The sequence below is a fragment of the Anomalospiza imberbis genome, chromosome 1 (genome assembly GCF_031753505.1).
Source record: "Anomalospiza imberbis isolate Cuckoo-Finch-1a 21T00152 chromosome 1, ASM3175350v1, whole genome shotgun sequence".
Lineage (NCBI taxonomy): Eukaryota > Metazoa > Chordata > Aves > Passeriformes > Viduidae > Anomalospiza > Anomalospiza imberbis.
This window is the reverse complement of record NC_089681.1, coordinates 29,322,917-29,343,511: the sequence shown is the minus strand read 5'-3', so window position 1 is coordinate 29,343,511 and position 20,595 is coordinate 29,322,917. Positions and strand designations below refer to the sequence as shown.

Below are 20,595 nucleotides of genomic sequence, written 5' to 3'. Positions count from 1 at the left end.
CGCGCGGCCCCACAGCGCCGCCGCCATCGCTGACCGGGGGCGGTGCCTCCGCCCCGCGCGCAGGCGCAGCGCGCGGGGCTGAGGCGGGCGGCGCCATCTTGGGTGAGGGCCGGCGGGCGCCGCGCTGCCCCCGGGCGACAGCAGCGGGACGCGGGGACAGAGCTGAAGCTGCGCCAGGGAGCGGGTGGGTTGGACATCTGGGGGAATTTCTTCACGGAAAAGGTTATTACATTTTGCAATGCCCAGGGAGGGGGTGCAGTCACCGTCCCTGGAGGTGTTTAAGGAACGACTGGACGTGGCACTAAGTAGAATAACCCGAGTTGGACAGAACCCACAAGGATCATGGAGTTCAACACCTGATCCTGCACAGGACACCCCAAGAGTCACACCATGTGCCTGAGAGCATTGTCCAAACACTTCTTGAAGTCTGTCAAGCTTGGTGCTGTGACCACTTCCCTGGGGACCTTGTTCCAGTGCCCAAGCACCCTCTGCGTGAAAAACCTTGTAATAGCCAGCCTGAACATCCCCTGACACAACCTTCTGCCATCCCCTCTGCTGGAGCCCCACTTAGTGCCACGGCCTAGTTGACAAGGTCCTGTTTGGTCATAGGTTGGACTCCCTGCTCTCAGAGGTATTTTCCAGCCTAATTGATTCTGTGATAATTACACCAGCCCTGAAAGCAAAGCTTCAGTGGTCACAGCAGCCCCAAAGCCACCTGCACACGAGGAAAGGAAGCTGTGGCAGAGGAAGATGCAGCAAAAGGTACTGGAGTGTAATAATGTGTTACAATAAAAGAACTGCATGTGGCCTTAAAAAAAAAAAGGCTTTCCTTCAGAAAACAGAAAGCTCAACTCTGGACTAGATGACCTTTCTCTTTGTCAGTTAGATAAATAAATAAAAGACCCATCCAATAAGGATCATGTTCCAGAAGAACCTGCCCTACATGGTACTGACCCAAAAGAGGAAGAGCTCCATTCTCTCTAAACCATTCAATTCTCTGTTCCTTTGTTAAGCTGGAGCTGTCAGAGGCTGAGGGAATATGTCAACCTATTTTCTGAACTTCATGATGTAGCTAGGGCAGTTTAATTTTATGTAGTGGGAGAGCACTGGAACAGGCTGCTGAAGAAGGTCCTGGATTCTCACTCTCTGGAGATATTCCAAACGCACCTGGGCACAGTCCTGTACAACCTGCTCCAGAGGTGACCCTGCCTCAAAAGGAGTTTGGACTAGATGAACTCCAGAGGTCCCTTACAACCCTAACAATGCTGTGATTTGTAATTTTTTGTAAGCCACTAGAAGGCAACCTAGGCTCAGTCTTCTCTAGAAATGCCAAGCTCAGCCATGCAGAGTCCCAGCAGTACAGTAGTATGTATCAGCACTGCTCTGAACCAAACTTAAAGGACTGCTTCAATTAGAAATAAAATTTTCTTACTTATTTACATTATCCTCCATGTTCACAGGACAATACATTCCTCACATATGCTTTTATTAAGCTTCTCACATTGTAATTAAGCACACATTCTACATCTGACATGCTAGCAAGGTTGTCAGGAGCCAACTTTTTTTTTCCTCCAGACACCTGTGGCAGTTGAAGTTTCATGGATTTCACAAAAATGTAGCAAAACTTGTTTCCAGTTCTAAGCATGGTGATAAAATGTTCTAACCATGTGGCAGAAACACATAAAACACAAGAAATTTGAGGAGTACAGCAGACAAAACAAGATGTAGGAGGACACGTCTTTTAGGAAAGTTATGCTGAGCAATGACACTGTGCACCTCTCAAAACAGACTTCTGGGCTTGGGAACAGGGGTGCTGCTTGAGGTACAGGCCTTAAATACATAAAAAAAGAGTAAGATGGTGTAGTAGATGCTTTCAGGGTTCAGCCTACAAGAGAAACAACATTAGGATATAGGAGCAATTCTCTTGATGACTAAAAAAGAACCACTTCTGGGGTCAGGCTTATTCTTCTATTCCATGCTTTGTCAGTGTGAATATGACACCACCACATGTGAATGAATCTATCTGTGACTGGTCCAATGTTCAGATGAGTGTTGTCTTACTGCAGTGACATCCTGTACAAAAAACAAGGCTGAAAATTCTATGGTGACTGAACCAAACCAGCACTGAGGCATCTTGCTTCCATCTGCGTTGGTCAGAAGTTTCTGAGGTGGACAATGCACAGACAGATGGGTAAGTTTTACATGTTCTATTATCTATCCACACCTGCTGTATGAGGAACACACTCAAAAGACAGTACATTACTACTCATGTGTGATCCTGCTGTAACTTGTGTAAAGCCTGCTGAAACTGAAGTCCTTTCTTTAGCTAGGAGTGATCCTTTCTCCTCGTCCAGTCTCCTAGTCCAGTGTCCCTTGCAGGCAACACTCAACTGAAACAATCACAAGGAAGCGAAGTAACAAGCTTCAGTTTGGCAGCAGCAGTAGATTCATAAGGATTAAGTTGAGCAGTAATTACAGACTGAAAAGAAAATATGTATCCACAGTATCTGTACAATATAATTAACTTCTCAAAAGAGTTTCTTTCATTGCTATATTTTAAAGGTTGCCTTCAAATTACAGGTAAGTCCTTTAAATGCTTGAAAGGCATAGAAATTCCCCTTCCCACACAAAACCCCAAACAGTGTTTTAGTTTCAAAAATATTTTGAACCCACAAACAAGCTCGGTATCAGTTAATCAGGTAAAATAACTACGTGCTAAATAAAAGCACATCTGGTGGAAAGAGCGTAGAGAATGTTAAAAGTGTGCTTGGTTTTTCCTTGCAGCATCTGGCAGTGGGTAGCACAACAGAGGCAGAAATCTCAGTGGGTCTCTTCCTCCGTCTGTTCTGCAATAGTTTCTGTGGCACTGGCATTGGCAGCAGAGTTGAGAACTTCTCCAAAGTCTCCTCCAGCAGGTTTGCTTCCTCCAACTTTAGACTATAACACAGAGAGAGCCCCAACAAAGCACAATAGTTAGTTGGCATGTCAAACATGCTTAACTGTACAAAGCCAGTACGTCTGGTTTAATAACTCTCTTCAACAAAGCAGCTTTTCCAGGTCTAGGAGACCTCCACAATATTCTTAAAATAAATCTGTACATATCTGGCAGGAAACACTCACCAGCAGATGAACACAGTAATCTCCCTTTGACTTTGAGATACATGAAGCAGCCCTTACTCCAGGGCTGATTCCAGAGTCCAAAGGTTGACCCACCCTCAGTTATAAATGGATAAAGGTATGAAGCCTTTCAAACCATGAAGTCTTATTTAAGAGATTTAGAGTTAAAACTCACTACTTTATTTCTCAAGAAAGAACTTTAGACAGTTTTGAGTCTGAAGAGCAAATCCTGAGATCTTCAGAGGAGCAGAGCAACTGTGCTACTTTCCCATGTAACATGTTTGCCTTTTCACTCCCCTCCACAGCATACGCTCTGTGGGACTGCAGGAGCGTAAATGCCAATTGGTTGCAAGAGAAGGCCCAGTTCCCTTTGCTGTCACTTGCATGCTTCTCATCCAGCCCAGTGTGCCCAGGAGAAGTCAAATCTGGTTCTGATTACACAGATTAGTTATTTTTGAAGTGAGTTTTTACCTGGAGAAGTTATTAATGGTTGTTTCTGGCACTTGAAGCTTTCAGGAGTGAAGCTAAAATTAAGGTGCAAAGGCCTTTTGTCTTTTATGCCAGAAATGAGAGATGTATCCCAAGGTATTCTCTTGTGTAGGATACTAGTCCCAAGAAAGGCATGAAATAAAAGCCTTGACAATTTTGGATGCCTAGCATTAGATATTAATTATTTTGCATACTTAATACTAGCTGTTTGTGCAGGTTAGCTGGCTGTAAGTTCTTCTAAAGGCATCCTCCTGTATGAGGTGCAGGCAGCCCATTACTTTATTTGCAAATCATTAGGCAGAGAAACCATTTCCACAGGACTTAAAAAGATGTTCCTCTAAGCACCTCTTTAACAGTTTACCAGTAAGTAAAAAATAGGCTGCCCAGAATCCTCTTGAGTCTTTTCTCTACATCCACAGCTGCACAATCATCAAAGTGTTTTAGAAATTCTTACCTTGAAGTTTTCAACCTTTTCCTCAAAGGATTTGAAAGTAGGAGAATTTCTACAAAAATAAAAAAAGGAACCACAGTATTAAACTCACATCAAATTAACATATGAACATCACAAAACAAGCAGACAGTTCCTTTTTCCCAACAATAGCATGAGATTTGTTTGGGGCTCTTTCCCTGTTTTAAAGATAGCCTCAAAATAGTTTACATCTGAATCCCCCCAAGTACTACAAAACTAAAATTCAAACATACTCAAATTATAGGCTCACTTTCATCTTTGGCAGCTAAAGATTGTCAGGTCCAGCGATAAGATCCTTCCTATCAACATGGAAGGGAGAACTAGCAAGTATTTTAGGTTTAGCTTATTATTCCCAGTCATTTCAAACACGTTTTTGGCTTAAAGCATTTGTTTAGAAAATCTTAGTCATCACTTCTGGTTAGCCTAATACATTATTGCTGAAGAGAGCTCATCAGAGTTTTTCACTTTTTATAGGAAAACTGTTCAGTTTACTTTGCTACATGTTCAATAAATAAAACATGGATCACATTGGCATTTTCTGGCTAACATGTTAAATTTAAGTGAGACTCTCCCTTGCCTTTAAGTGCCAAAGGCAGCCGTAATTACAAATAGTAAGTTCTGCATGCAAAAAGCAGGACAGCTTGGGATTTCCAGTGCTGAGGGCTGGTGTATAATTCATTAGGGTCAGTAGAGTGGCTTAACGCTCCAAGTAGCTGTCACTGCCACGTGCAAATTTGTATAAAACTTTGTCAACTTTTTCTGCCTTTACGTAGGATGGAAAATGCTTGCCTTCAATGGAGCAGGACTAAGGATTACTCAAAGATGTATTATATAAATATTGAAGACAAGGGTGTTTTTCAAAAGAAGCCTATAGCTTCCCTTCTTCCTTTGCTTGGCATTTGTGTAGGTCACCCACACTTAGCTGCACTCTCCTCCCTTGGGAAAGCACGCAGTGACACATGCATCAAACCAGACTCTCAGGACAGAGGGACACAGTGCCAAGCAAGCGGAGAGAAAAGGCAAGCACCCAGATCACCAAGAGACTTTTTGTGAAACCACAGGGTTTTTTTTACTCACTTTCATTTTCAAAAACATATGCCAAGCTACTGCCTTTTAAACTTGGAATCACTTAATAGCATTACCTCTAATAGACAAGGAAAAGCTGTTATAGTTTTCCAAACAGTAGGGAAATGTCACTTTCCAGGTGTTTGTTAACCACCTCCGTTAACCAGAAATAAACCAAATTTCATCCTATATGTTAGTACAAGAAATCCACTACGAAGCTGGGTGGGTTTTTTGTTTTTTTATAAAACTATGTTAGTTGACTTAAATTCAATCTGACTTGATTCCACACATGAAAATAAGAAAACCAAACTGCTGGATTATGCATACATTACCTCATTATAGGCATACTAATTGAATGTTGTATGGAGCGTATACTAAATGCCAGCATTAAGAGAAAAGAAAGTGACAAGTTAGTTTAAGTATTACATTGAGAAGAAATTGGCTTAGAGAGCTGACTTCTGTAAACTATCTTTGGTAAACAGCCAAACAGTCTTACACAGTCTTAGTAACTGCTTGGGTTTGCTTTCTTAAATTGCTTAGCCATGCACACACACATACACAAGTACATCAGAACAAAAGCTGCAGCAACCTTTTTCTCTTTAAGAAAGATTCAAGTGCCATGCTTGTTAGTACTTGTTCTGCTTAGCTGCAACAGTCTGTCTGCTCCTTAAGTTTCTCAAGTAACAGGACTCATGCTGCATTTACAGTTTTGGCAATAGCAGTAGCAAACTCTTGAGAGTCTTATTTATCAGCTAATCTTCCTACAGAAAAAATTATCTCTACATCCAGCAGGCTTCCATTTACATTCATTACAATTTTTTTACACTCATTGATACAAATTATCTACTCATCAATCAACAAAGGCAGTCACATCAGTCAGTATTCAAGGCCAGGTTTATGCTGGGAGCAGGATAAAGTCCTAGTCCTGTGTTCTGCAATTCATGGAGGATTTCTATAACCTGCCAGTGTTGCTATACAGTTATTGTTTGTCTAGCAAGAAAACACATCTACTTCTAGAAGGTGATTGGATATAGATGAAGGAGCTCCTGAATAGCCTCAACACCACTACCACACATCTAATTTAGTTCCATACAGGAAATCCCTGTTTACTGCAGATACAAACAAGCTTTATATATGAAATAATTCTTACCAAATACCACAACAGTAACTTAGAATTATTACAAGTGATGATCTCAGTTTTTCATAACTATATATGGAATGTCAAAATTTGTCTGGGCTTTATGATGTCTTTCAAGAGAATACTTCCCAGGCAGTTGCTGGGGGAGGAGAGGAGGGAAGGGAAACAGCTCTCATAAAATGTACCACCAAACTTACAATTAGCATCTCAGCACTATCAATGGAAGATACATTCACAGAAGAAAAAAAGTTCTATGTTTATTGCAGAAAAAGTTTTAAAAGATTCTTTATGAAGGCTCATAAGTAAAATACCATGATAGAAAAAAAGGTTGGGATCCCTTAAGGCAGATACATTCACAGAAGAAAAAAAGTTCTATGTTTATTGCAGAAAAAGTTTTAAAAGATTCTTTATGAAGGCTCATAAGTAAAATACCATGATAGAAAAAAAGGTTGGGATCCCTTAAGGCAGATGCACAACTATAGGTTGATTTGTAGTTACAGCATACTGGGACTCAAATACACAAGGCCAGATGTTTTCCTGACACTTCAGTAATGCACAGCTATGTTTTATCTATTTCCCCAACGCCATTTCTCCTGTTTTTCATTCTTATGGATGGTCTGGCTTCCAGAGGCTTTTCCAGATCACAGACAAGCTGATTGTCTTCTGGACTGTAATATATATACTTCACTGTAATGTGGATTACTACAAATTCTGAGCTTGCTACATGGCAGGTTTTATTACAGAGCTACACCGACACTAACTAGTTTCAGTCAATGCTTAGCCAATTTCCCTCATGCTGCAGGAAGTTTCTCCCTGCAAGAAGTTTAAGGCTAAAGAGGATTAAATACATGTATTTACAAACTGCAGAATAGCTCACACTGAAAAACAACAACCTACAGTGTATCACAGATGTTTTAACATTTTAGTTACGAGTTTATGAAAGTTTAGTTTCATCTCGGACATCATTTAATAGAAGAACTATTCACATATTTATGAAAAATTTACTTGCTGATGGACAATATACTTCTGTATACCCTCAGTATCCAGTTTGCAAAATAACACCATAAGATATTGCATAGTTTTATCATACAAGGATCTGGTTTGCAGGAGAACTGAATTAGATAAATGCAGTTGATTTTTTTTAATATAAACCACCTATTCCTCAGGTAATGCAAAAGGCACAATTAAGTCTTGAACAGCTTTATGAAGAAGAGAACTTTTATTTCTTTCCCAAATGACAGAATGCCACACTAAAGCACTCACTCAACTAGGCCATCAACCTGGGCAGTTTGAAAGACAAGCCCTCTTTGCAATGCTTGAAAGCAAACCCCTAGCTTAAAAAGACAATAAATAACAAAGGCACAGTAAGCTGCTCTCCAGTCTTCCATGTATTTTGTATTGTATTAAAGCTTTCTTATCCTCTACAGAATAATTTTTTGAAGCTACTCCATTGCCTCACATTTTGAAAAGGCACAAGGAGGTATGCCAGAGTCCCAGCCTAGAAAATACATCTTAACATACACAGTCGCTAGTTACTTTGTAGTTAAATTTCCAGCTGATATGCTGATATGTTATGGTATTTAGGAATCCATGATCATAGATTAGATTTATAAAGCAAGCAAAGAAAGTTATTCTGCAATCTCAGACAAAGGCAAAGATGGACTTTGCTCCATTATAGGGATGCAGTGCAAGAAGAGCCAAGTGCAAAGTCATGACTGCTCAGAAGCTACATCTTGGTACTACTGCTTTGCACAGAATACTGATGTTGCCTACAGAGGGAAGGTTAGCTCATCAAAACTTCAACAAAATCTTATAAAGAGAATAAAGGTATTAAGGGAAACCTAAGATGGAACAGAGTTCATTTTCATCATAACAAAGAGCAGAGGAAACAAATGCAAAAAGGAAGCAAAAATACACTGACATTACACTACCGGTCCTCCCTTCCTCTCCATTTCAGTGGTTTCCAAAATCACAGCTCCAGCAGCTGCCTCACTCCCTTTTGCAACTCCCTATTAAATCACTTTGCAGTGCCCAAATAAAGACCTGTGTGATGTTTGCTGCATGGAATATGTAGAAATAGTCCAACATGGAAGAAATCACACCACCATAGCTGAAAAGTCCCTCAACCAAAACAATAGAAGGGAAGGTGAAGCCCCAGTGAAGGCAATGTAAGAGTTTAAGAACAAAAATGCACACGCGTATTCAGTGTAAGTTCAAATAAGTATCAGGCCCATCAACTCTCACTTCCAGGAAAAAATTTAGGCATCTAAACCTTTCTGAAGCTCAGACTTGCCCTTGAGTATTGCATCCCGGGTTTTGGGTTCAGATTAGGGGTTTTGATATGTATTACTCAGCCGGTTTTGTGTATCCCTTTGTACACACCTGTTCCCCCTGCGGTGTCCAGCTCCAGATCAATTCCAGCAACCACCCCCTGCCCCTTCCTGAGGCTTCCCTGTCGGTTACCTCGTCCCCCGCAACCCCATTTGCCCCGTGTCTGTCCCTGTCGCGTCCCCGTTGGCCATCCCAGTCCACGTCACTCTCTCATAGCCTGCCCCCATTGGAGGAGGGGGGCTTGCACCTCCCTTGACCCTCCCCCTATAAAACCCCACTCCATTCTTTGCTCGCCGCCATTTTGTCCACGCAGCATTGGAGAGCGACAGCGCTTCTCCATCGCAGCTCCACACACCAATAAAAACTCTCCAGCCAACCACGCCTGGAACCAAGCGGCGTCCCCGAGTCCTGCCGAGAAGCAGCGCCATTCCAGGCTCTCTGGAGCTGCGCAGGACCGGGGAAAAGAACGCAACGTTGCGCTTGAGTAGTCACATAACCCTCGGACCTAAATTCACTGGCTGAATTCCAGATGAATTTGGTTCTCATGAAAAACATCTTTAATATTTTGTTTCAAGTGCAACTAAGATCTTTAACAGCACTAATTCTTCACACTTTCATTTTGTTTTCTAAACACAGCTACCCCTGAATTTATAACAATACCTTGCATTTCCATCACCATGATTCTCCCTGAGAAGCACACCGAAAGTGCAGACTTTTTCTGATACTGTTACATTCTTTACCAGTGGCCTGGTTTCTGGTAGAGTACTCAACACCCATGAGCCACTAACTGGAGTAATTAGGACACCCTTAAGGTATTCCTGAAGTAGAAGACAGCTCTGAGGCTGTGCTTGTCCTTGTCCAGTGCAACAGTCCAATACTAATTACAATACTACCACAGCCTTATGGTAGAAAAGTGACTCCTGTTAAGTGAGCAGCTGAGCTCTGCATCCAGAAGGAACAGAGAAGTCTTCCAGGTTTCCACTGTCTCACTGATGCTGAACAGGACATATTTGAGACTGGCTGCTATTCTTATACTTGATCAAACTGAGCTCACTTCAGAGTCTGAGTTCTCATAGCCTCTGCCCATCTCCTCCCCTAGGACAACAGCTCCCAGTTAGTACTCTAAAAGCCAAATCCCAACATCTTTATAGAGATCCTACTGCTGTCTTTAGCTACTTAGTGGGGGAGTACAGAAAAGATTAAGTCAGACTCGTGCATAGATGGGCTGAGAGGCAATGGACAGAAGTTGTTACATAGGAATTTTAACTGCTGAACACACTGAGTATTTGCTTAGATCAAAGGTAATGTAGATCAAGTAACTAAAATACTGGCACTGCTAAAGTAATCAACTCAAGGACTGTTTTACTGGACAAACTGTGAACAAAGAATGTATAAACTACATTTAGACTCTAGTAATTTAGTTAGAACCACAATGCTACACAGCCATTGTAATAGACACAAAAAGGGGAAAATCTCTACTTTGCTACATCACAAACACTACACAGACAAAGAAGGAGGAATCCTGCATGCCATTGACCTCAACACCATATTCTGTCTCCTGATTAAAAAACATGCAGAATCATTTGGTGGGTTTCTTTCTAACAAGGAAGAGAGACTAATTAATTATGTATACTCCAGACTTCATGTTCTGAGATAGTTACCAGGTGAACATGAAGAAACATCTTCCCTGACATTAAAAGGGCTTCAGTTTTACCCTAACACTGAAGAAAAGAAGAAATTACCTTTTACAGACAAAACTTAAATCAAAAACTTTAATGAAGACACTTTGACTACATGCTCAGTTTGAGAAGCAATTCTTGTGCCCACCTTACCTAAAGGAATGTGAAAATGCCTGTAGTCTGCACAATGCCAGAGTAAGCATTAAAGAGAGAAATGAAGTTCTGATAAATCTAAAGAAAAATCTGTAACTGTGTAGCTGTACTCAAAGCATTTTCTCACTAGACTTCAAAAAGCAAGAAGTTAATGGCAGCACTTTAAAATGGCTGATTTTATTACACTGCTGCCAAAGCAGCAATATTCTGTGAGAACGTGTGAATTTTTATTTGCCCAATAACTGAAAAATAAGTTTAAAAACAACAAATTACCTGTGGAGATGAATAATTGTGTAGGTTCCGGTAGTAAGAATTATATAATCAAGGATTTGTAAGCTAAGCATCTTGACTGTATTGCATCCAGCAGGATTTTTGCAAACAGCTCAGAACAGTTCTAAAAATGACTTGGCAGACTTACCTAATGTGTATGAAGGGCTGTGTCATTTGGCACAAAGTCAAAACATGTTGCATGCCAAGAATAGTTAAGAATTAAAAGTGCCAATAGTCTCTTAAAAATGTAATAAAATCAAGCCACTTCTATGAGGCAGAACAGCTTAGAAAGAAATAAAACACACCTGGAAGGAATCAACACACAAAACAAAAACAAACAAACAAAAACCACCAACGACTAAAAACAGCAGAACAACAAAACACAAACAGTTAAAGATATTAGTTGTTTAAATATAATATTCCACAAGCTGAGAAAGAGAGCAGAAATGACAGTGCTATGTGTATCCCACAGAGGCAGGCAGACAGTGCCACCTGCAATCACACCAGAAAAGAAAGAGCAGCAGTGGAGGTAGTAGCACACATCGCTTCTCTTGCCTACATAAAACACACACCACAGAACTCCTCAGCATCAGTGAGGACATTCAAGCAGATTCTGCAGCGAGTCTCTTACCTCCCCTAAAACATTGCTGAAGGCTCTTCATAGATTAGCTTTTAGAAGCACTAGGTATGTTAACAGCATAAATTTATTGCAGTGATCATCTGCCTAAATAAAAAATGCAATTACTTGGGAAAAGGTAAATAAACCTACCTGACATCTTCAAATTTCTTGGTTATGACTGAACCAACAGAAGAAAAAGCAGCAGAAGCCTTCTGACCAGCCTGAGACAGGGTTTCTGATGTTCTCTTGTATCTGTGTTCAGGAAAACATTTAGGTTTTAGTTATTTTAAAAAAACACATAAGGAAACTTTTAGTGTGTGTCTATTTGTATTAAATGCAGAGGTACACTTCAGCTTTGGGTCAAATGGAAAGCCTGCTTAAGACATTATTTTGAGCCTCTGCAGTCCCTTCTGGCTTACAGCATCTCTGCCAGCTCTGACCAGATGCAGTTCACCAACATGCACCTACTACCCCACCCCTAGAACAGATCCTATCTGCTGTTGTAGGATTTATTAAAATACAAAATAAACTCACACATAAAACACCCCAATCAAGAAAAAAAAAACCAAAGAAAACAAAACACAAATAAATAAAACTATGCACACACACTGAAAAAGGTCTCTTTTCTGTGCCAAGTGTCTAAATTCTTGTTGTATTGCAGTTCTGTCAATAAAATTCACCATAAAAAGTTTGAGGTACATCTTGTGACATTCTGTGGTTATTAATTGCAGAAGGCAGCTTGCTCTAGACCTTAAGCTAACAGTTGTGTTTGGCAAAAACAGTAACCGTGACTTCATACTCTTCCTGTATGGGCTCAGTTTACAACAATTTTTCAGGGTGGAAAAGAAGGGTATTTTGTTGGACTTAGGACACCTTGGTATCTCAGACCTATCAGACAAAAAAAAGTGTGTTAGAATAGCCCATATTTTGGTCAATCATTCCTCTTTCGCATGAGATATGGCTTGCAGTGTTCTTCTTTTTAAAAAGTCTATGTTGACTTACCCAGAGAAGTTTTAATACAACTTAACTTTGTGTCATTTATACTCATTTCACAAGAACAGAGTGTTTAGACATGACGCAAGATCTAAACAGTTTTCAATTCAACAGTATAAACAATCATCATGAGCTGGTACATACGCTGTGGTTGATGTAACATCTTGCCAGCTTTTGGTAATGTTCTGCTTTAGTTCCTGTAGTGAGTTAATTCCCAGCTTTCTCTTGATTTCTGCTAGATGCTTCTCTTTGGCAGCTAGCACTTGTGAGAGCGTCTGGATTTCCTCTTCCACCTGTGGCATGAGAGTTGTTAACATATGGTTAGCAGTTAACAAGGAATATACCCAACCATTCAACTATGTATTTCTTTAAAGCATCTACTAGACATCAGTAATGGGAGGGCTAACACAGGTTTTTAACATTGCCTCACAGTCATTCCTAAATACTAAAAGGGAAATCTAACAGACACTACAAAAGCTAGTGAGAAAATAATCTACCTGCAGCTAGCTCTGTTACTGGAATATGTACAAGGAAGTTGGTAACTAAAAGATTGCACAGTTAGAAATTATTACCTTTGATACGTAAAGGTTGAAGATCAGTCAAACCCAGGACAATTGCCAAGCCTGTATTCAATTCTATATCAGAAGCTATCCCAATGTGTGACCAGTATCAGGAAGCTCAGAGTATGTCTGATCCATACACAAATTTTGTCTCCTTGCTTCAACAGAAAGGTCCTTTTGTGGCTTAAGCCAGCACCTGTAGACTGGATCCAACCACAGGAGTGCCTTCCCCAGAGCAGGTGTGGAAATGGTGGCAGACTGAGCAGTCAAAACCCACACAAACACACAACACACAGCACCTGCTCTGTAACTAGAAAACTATATTGTTTGTATACTTCCTTCTTTACTCAGATGGTCACTTAAGCCTCTCCTGGAAACATGACCAGAGATGTCAGCACAGTTCTAAAATGCCATTCTGTGAGCTTTACAGAAGTGACAGAAGCACTAAGGCAATATGTATAAAGGCAAGGGCATCCCTCCAATCTTACTTCCTCATCCAGGCAAGATCACCCTAGTTTAGAGCAGCAGGCTGCCCACTCATTTAAGCTCCTTACAGGAGTACAGCTCCTTACTGTACTCCTTACAGTATCTTCAATGCATCTCTGTTTTGGATATCTGTCTGAAGTCCAGCATGACATATTCTAGTAGGACCACTTATCTTTGGCATGAGATGGTACTCAGGACTGCCAAATATAGGAATGTATTAAATGTGCTTAATTTAAAGCTAACCTTTGTTTGCTAACCTTAGGCTTAAATTAGTGTCTTCCGTAAGGGTCCTTAAGTCCCATACAGCTACTAAAGAAAAAAGACTGGCTGCTTAATAAGGCTTGACTTTGGTATGTATCAGGCTTGAACATTTGCCTGTCTGTTCTTCAAAGTATGCTACTTTTTTTCTAACTCTTAAAAATATTCTGTTATGGACAAGAACAGTAACATGGTTAGACATTAGCAATACAGCACATACAAAGATACTACTACAAAGCATTCTTCCTGAAAGAAACAGCTTTAGCTACTCCACACCAGTCGAGACAATACTTGGGTTTTGGCTTCCAACCATGTTATCTTTGCTGATTTACCCCCTTCTTACTTGAGGAAAAAAAAAAGGGTTAGGTATTTATGCATCTTAGTTTAAAACCTATACATTCAGCACTTCCAGCTTAATTCCCCATCACTACAACTGGCTGTTCTTTTCTCCTTGACACCCTTCCTGCCTATCTGTGCAGTACACAGGAGTGCCAGCTTTAGACACTCACAGAAAAACTATGCAAAGCATTAAATGTGTGTTCAAAGATAACGTTATCCCAGACTTCCATTATCAAAAGAAGTTTAAGAGCTATTTGCAAAAGAATTACCTTGGCAAGCTCTTTTCTTAGCTCATCCCGTTCTTCTTCTGAGAGTGTTTCTGCCATACTGACTGTAGCAGCAGCATCCTCTCCAACCTCAGGTATAGAGTCACTCCTCAGCAGCCCTTGAGATGAATAAAGCATTAAAAGTCAGATTATCACAAGTCTGCCAAACAGCAGCTAACATTAGCACACAGCTCTTTTGTGCCAGTGCACAAAAAAAACTGATGAGAGGACACCAAAATCATGCTCCCCAAATACAGAAAGGAAACCAAAGGCATTTTATATTTCATTCTATCAAGCTGTATTAAAGCTCAATATAATGGCAACTACTGCTATAAGAGGAGACTGGAAACCTGTTGAGAACAACACATGCCACTACTCTGTGAGAGAAACCAAGACACAGAATGCTGCATCCTGACCAGTCTTTCCTACACAACCGTGCCCAGGAGTCTCTGCACACTCTGGTCTCTCATTCACCTGGCACAGAAACTCTGGAAGTGCTCTAGATGCTCAAGGCCAATGCAGAGGCTCCCTCCCTTACTACTCTCTGCATCAGATTTTAAAGTGTCCATTCTGAGCACAATGGGTGCAGCCACAAGCCAGGTTAAAAACAGTGAAGAAAACTACTGCACTGCAAGTATAAACTCTGTACCCTGCTTGATCTCTCTGTCCTTAGTAACTGGAACCACAGTGCCAAGAAGGTTGCAGATATCATGGAACTGGAAGTAAGCTGCTGGTTTGAACCTGCACCTTAAGACAGATGGGAAGCCCAGAGACAGAGCTTGGGAACAAAAGGCTGTTGCTTCAAAGCAGGAGAGTACTGAGAAGGGACTGATAAGAATGTGCATCCACTCAAACTGCTGCCTCTTCCTCTTCCAAACCCAGAAACCAAAACTCTGCCAAATTCCTATATAAACCACAAACATCCCCATGGTCTTCCTCAACTATTGCTTTCACAGCTTCAGGGCAAGGAAGGAGGATGATATTATTTGTATTACTATGATGCAATAACTTTAATGATTTGTTTTTTTACTCCTTAGTGCTTGCAGTAAGACCATTTTAAACACCTTTTATGCAGCAAAATTTCCAGCAAAAGATTTCCCATTTTGAGTCTTTGTCGCTGACACTTAAACATAAAGTTTGCCAAAATCAAGGAATTCTGTTCGTCATGGTTTGACACTGGCGCGATGCCAGCACCCCCATGAAAATGCACTTTCCCAACTAATTGCTGTGAGATGTGATCAGGAACAGAGCAGAGCAGGTCCAACCTTGATAACAAAGGAAAAAAACTTTAATGAACTACTACCACTATAAAAACCACAGACACTAAATCCAGGATGAAGACCTTCCAAAACACTCCTCCTCCTCCCACCTAATTTCCAAACAAACCCACAGTGAGACACCACCCAGGATCCTGATCAAGGTGCCACCCCTCAGATAATCAATACTCAGTCCATCAAGGGAGACAGGAGTCTCTCCTGTGCCACAGACCCCCAGGAAACACAATTGTCACCCTTGTGTTTCCATGTCACTCATGGCAACCGCCCGGAGAAAATCTGCCATGGTGACACTCTCCTTTCCATGTCACAGTGCTCTCACCACCGTGCATGGACAGACTGCTCATAGGGCTCCTTTGCCAAGGACCCAAGAAAAACAACAGTTCAGTTTCTCATCTCAGGACTACAGTCCCCCCCCATTTTCCCCTGGGGCTGAGGGTCCAATAGCTTCTCCTTTTTGGGCCCCCCCCCATTTTCCCCTGGGGCTGAGGGTCCAAGAACAGAGGTCCTCTTCTCCTCTTCTTCTTCCTTGAAGATAGAGGGCTTCTCCACACCTTCTCCAACTCTCCTCTGTTCTCTCTACTCCTCTGCTGGTAATCACTGAAACAGGTCTCCTGGCACACCAACGCACCACCCTAAGTGCAGCTTCTGTTAGGAGAATTTGGTTCAGTCTATGGCTAACAAGAAAAGTCCAGCCACAAGCCACTCCATCATCTCCTCCCACTCAAAAATTTCCTCTTCCAACATCTCGGATCCCAGACTGTCTCTCTCTTCTACTTCAAATCAAGGAGGAGTAATATTTTACAAAGCCTTCATTTCCCAGGAAAGAGTTAAAAGCTCAGACTCCCTGGACGGCTGATATCTCTGCCCAGCAGCCGATTCCCAAGGCCGGGCACCTCCCCCCCCCCCCTCCTCCTTCTCCTCCACGCCAGCAAAGTTACAGGTGCCGTCCAGACTCTCTGTCTCTTCCCTCTGGGGGGGATGACAAAGACATCTCCGCTTCTCTCCACCCTTCCGTCCACAGGAGCTGGCTCGGTTCCAGTCCTTCTACCCCTCGGCTCACCTCGACCAGGCCTCATGGCTTCCCCTCCCCCACCCAGCCCCATGGCTGGGCAGGGGAGGTCTGCACAGCACCCTGACCGGAACCAAAGAGAGCGAATTCTTGTGAGTTCTTGCTTTTAACCCCCTGTGTTCTCACAGGCATATCTATACCTTCAGTGTTCACTCCAGGTGCCAATATCCAAACCTGACCACTGATTGGTTTGACCCAACTTCCTGAAAAAAATTCACTTCCATGTCAAACCACGACACTGCTCTAATTGCAGAGACTAGTTTGCAGAGAGACTGCATGCTGGAGTGTTTGTGGATTCCCAGAAGTAATTCTCTATTCAAGACATAAAACAGCCTTATAGATAATTTAAAAAAAAGAAGCCAAATAAAAATCTAAAAATACAAGAGGAAAGAGATCAGGATTGTCTGTTAATACGGAGTGAGGAAGAGTGTGTGTATGTATACATATATACGTGTGTGTGTGTGTATATGTACAAAAATATATAATTCATCTAAGTTGAAGATGCATTAAGTAACATTTCCTGTTAATTACTATAGAAATTAACCATCTAACCAATAAAATTTCATTCTCATTTCAGAAGCTTCTGGTGGCACTCCATACTATCCTTTGGGAATCAAAAACTCATCAATCACCACTATGATTTTGCTGTGAGATTTCATATCAAACAGCGACATCACAATCAACTGAAAAATCAGGGGAAAAAAAGATTCTGTGAGTCTGTAATTAGTTGTATGCATTCTATGAAACATGCTCCTAGCAGCTGTCAAGCCGAAAAAAGAAGAAACCTTGTTCTTGGATCAAATTACTGAACTCAGGTAAAAGTCAATTCCACAAATTCTTTCCAAAATGGTATGTTGTCTGCCCATATCTGTGTCCAGAACACTTGTTCTCTGGAAGTACACTGCTACATGGATAGGACTTTTGTGAACGCTGTTACTACTAAGTGCACTGAGAAGGAAGCCTACAGGAAGAATATTAAACCTAATTCTGCATTTATTCATGAGATCTGTGCCACGTTTTCCCAGAGATTTACATGTGTCTTCTACACAAACCTACATAATGTAGGTCCTGTGGGTTTCCCAATACACTAATTTCTGTCAAAAATCTAGGGCAGTAAGAACTTCAAAGTCTAATGCCCAAACCAAAGCATAGCACTATGGCACCCAAAATAAAGGATTATGTCTCACAATCACATAACTTTTGTTTTATGCATCAACATATTTCCTTAACAGTTAAGAATGCCACACCTTTTTGTTAAATTGCTATTTAACCTATTAATTACATAAACCTACCCTGAAGGAAAACAATTTGAACTGTGTTTCTCCTCCACACCCTACACTCCCTCAGTATGTTCTACTGTGACTTCGGGCCTAGCTCTTACCTGCAGCCCTTCAGGGACCATTTGCTTGCCATCACAAAGCCATTTCAGAAAGTTTGCAAGTACCAAAATCACCCTGACTCCAAGAACATTAGCACAACCAGCTGAAAGTCTGTTCAATCTGATTATGAGGAGTCATCTGGATTAAATCACCAAAAATAGATCAAGTGAATCCACCAGTAAGAAAACATGCCAGACTGTCTCCTGCAGCAACAGCTTCCATTTGGGGAACATAGCTTCTCTTTGGAAAACTCATTTTTAAGACTGTTCTTAAAACAGACTGTACCAAATAGAATTTAAGGCACAATGCTAAGAAGCAAGGGAATTCTCTCTCCTCCCCTTCACATTCCTAGAGTTTTTAGGGAAACAGGAAATTACTGCTATTCAGAGTCCTCCATAGCTCACCCTGCACAACTGACCATGCCTTCCTTTTCTTGCCTTCTGAGCCCCTCCCATTTATCATTTTTTTGAGCCCCGCATGAAGTATACTAACACTTTCCCATCAATCTTCATTCTGGCAGCTCCGCTCCCTCTCTCCTGTCACTGCTCACCCCTCTGTTCCCTTTGCTCCCACTCCTCAGTTCAATACCTGCAGGACACAGGGATCATTCATTCTATGGGCAAGACTGCACTGGGCCATCTGACCAAGGAGCAGTTTTCTACACAGCTAAAAATCCACAGACCTCCACAATGGTGTGGCTACAATCCAAATGTATCCCATAAACTAGGGCTGACAGCCAGTAAGATCCTGGCTTTGAAAAAACTTCATAAGGAAACGTGCATAGCCCACCTTATATCTTTCTATGGGGCAAGAAACCAGGAAATCAGCAATCAGCCAACAGATGGAAATGCTTTGGCTCAAACTACTACTAAGAGAGCATTTCTCACTTGTGATCTCTTTTTGCCAACAGAACTGTTGCTATTATTCTTTTATATTGCTATGTAAAATTATTATTATGGCTTTCAACTTGTTAGCTTTTGTTACGTTAGTTTCTTGCATCATTAGATTGTGAAGGACTTAAAATTCAGTCATTTGGTACTCTGTTATAACCAAGTTTACTGAACATTTCATGTCTCTCAAACAGAATAAAAAATCTGTTTGGGGGGAAAAAATCATAAAGACTTACATAGTATTGAGAAAACATACCTAGCTTTAAGATCAGTTTTTAGGTCTGTATTTCCAAGATTAACATATTTTCCCAGCAGTTTATTAGATCTACTTAAATGAACCAAATAAAGACATGAGCAAGTTAGTTGATTAGGACTCTGTGGATCACATTCAGGGAAATGGCATTTAAGTCCCTATTATTCTGCCAGGGTAGGCAAAGCATTAGAGTAATTCAATTAACACTCAGTTTTTCTGATTTGTGGTTTGCTTTGGCCAGTTTCAATCCAAGTTCATGCTCCATTTTGACCAGAAGTCCCTACCTCCCCAGCCTAAATTCAGAGATCAGCAGCAAACAGGAACCATTTTAAGTACTTCTCATTTTGGTTGAGCAGCCTCAGAGTGGGGGTGGGTTAACCTCCACAGAGCTTTTTTTTACACCAACATGTTCTGCATGCGACACTCAGAATGAGCATTGTGGTTATCACTATACAGTTGGCAAAGCTAAAGAAAAAAAGTTCTTGTTATTGTTCAGGAGAAGAAGCTGTTGCAAAGGTATAAAACCACTCTAACATTTGAGTAACATACAGTACTACAGAGTATATTTACTATGCAGTATATAAGAAAGATCAGATTTAAGTGCTTCCCATTTATCTCAGTGAAGAAGCCAAAGTGAGACATATTTCTTCAACCTGGGGGAGAAAATTCTTGGGCTTCTCCCAAATGCTAATTAGATATTCATTCAAAGTGAATAAAAAAGAAAATAAAGCCCAGAAAAGGCTGGTGGTAATGGTGATGCATCATCACCTGATACAGAGAGCTGCTTCCCCTCTCCTTTAGAAGAGCTGGGAGATGCAGTAATTGCAGAAGTGAATGTTGACCACTGTTTCCCAGTAGCCCTGGGTTCATCAAGTTCACTGAGAGGGTTGTCATAGTTCACAAAGAGGTTCCCCATGGGATTCATGTTTCTTTAAAATTTTAAGTAACAAGCCCATTAAAATAAAATTAACACCTGTGTAATTTTGCTTTGCCACACCTGAAGTAGGTCTAAGCTTTCTATATTTAAAATTACTTTGGAAGATTACATCTGGCAGCAAGGAGTGGAAAGGAATGACGACAGTAAAACTAGACTAGGATGTGTTGGAAAGCACAGCTATGGTTGTTCTGTACAACAAGCTACCAGCAAGAAATTCATTGGGTTAAGCACTAAATGGATGCCACTGCAGCACAGCACAGGGCAGTCCCAGTGCAGTTCATATCTGCAGGTGGAAGGTTTGCAGCATTTTAAATGCTAGGTGGAATGGAGTAAATGTTTTAGAGGGCATTTTCGTTAATCATTGAGATTTTCAGTATTAAGGCAAAAGCAGATTTTAGACTATTCAGAGCTCTGAAGTCCTACTAAAAATGCAATTTCTACCTCCTCCCCAAAAAAAATCTAATAGTCAAACTAGGCAAATTGTTCCAATCCAGCAGAAGTTTTGTATCTAATCGTTTTTGCCACTTCATTTTCCCTCAAACTGCCTTTCTGCTGAAT

The 20,595-nt window shown here is 41.1% G+C and overlaps 1 protein-coding gene and 2 long non-coding RNA genes across 11 annotated transcripts in view; 1 reads left to right on the top strand and 2 right to left on the bottom strand.

The window, feature by feature from the left end:
* Positions 1 to 1,465: 1,465 nt before the first annotated feature.
* TPD52 (tumor protein D52) overlaps positions 1,466 to 20,595 on the bottom strand; it is a 126,864-nt gene continuing 107,734 nt past the window's right edge. For 6 of the 9 annotated variants that reach the window (XM_068186226.1, XM_068186205.1, XM_068186183.1 and 3 more), the window contains 7 exons: positions 14,236 to 14,351; positions 12,468 to 12,616; positions 11,481 to 11,582; positions 10,442 to 10,468; positions 5,473 to 5,514; positions 4,061 to 4,109; positions 1,466 to 2,937 (listed from right to left, as the gene is read on the bottom strand). In XM_068186226.1, the coding sequence (XP_068042327.1) occupies positions 2,821 to 2,937; positions 4,061 to 4,109; positions 5,473 to 5,514; positions 10,442 to 10,468; positions 11,481 to 11,582; positions 12,468 to 12,616; positions 14,236 to 14,292 (543 nt within the window). In that variant the 5' untranslated portion in view covers positions 14,293 to 14,351 and the 3' untranslated portion in view covers positions 1,466 to 2,820. The remainder of the gene's footprint in view (positions 2,938 to 4,060; positions 4,110 to 5,472; positions 5,515 to 10,441; positions 10,469 to 11,480; positions 11,583 to 12,467; positions 12,617 to 14,235; positions 14,352 to 20,595) is intronic. The other 3 variants (XM_068186194.1, XM_068186170.1, XM_068186176.1) reach the window with 2 other exon arrangements.
* LOC137471715 (uncharacterized) lies at positions 5,748 to 9,224 on the bottom strand. The gene is made up of 2 exons (XR_010997799.1): positions 9,083 to 9,224; positions 5,748 to 8,566 (listed from the first exon to the last, which is right to left on the bottom strand). It is a non-coding gene; the product is annotated as an uncharacterized lncRNA (long non-coding RNA).
* LOC137471721 (uncharacterized) lies at positions 8,530 to 11,092 on the top strand. The gene is made up of 2 exons (XR_010997800.1): positions 8,530 to 8,577; positions 9,095 to 11,092. It is a non-coding gene; the product is annotated as an uncharacterized lncRNA (long non-coding RNA).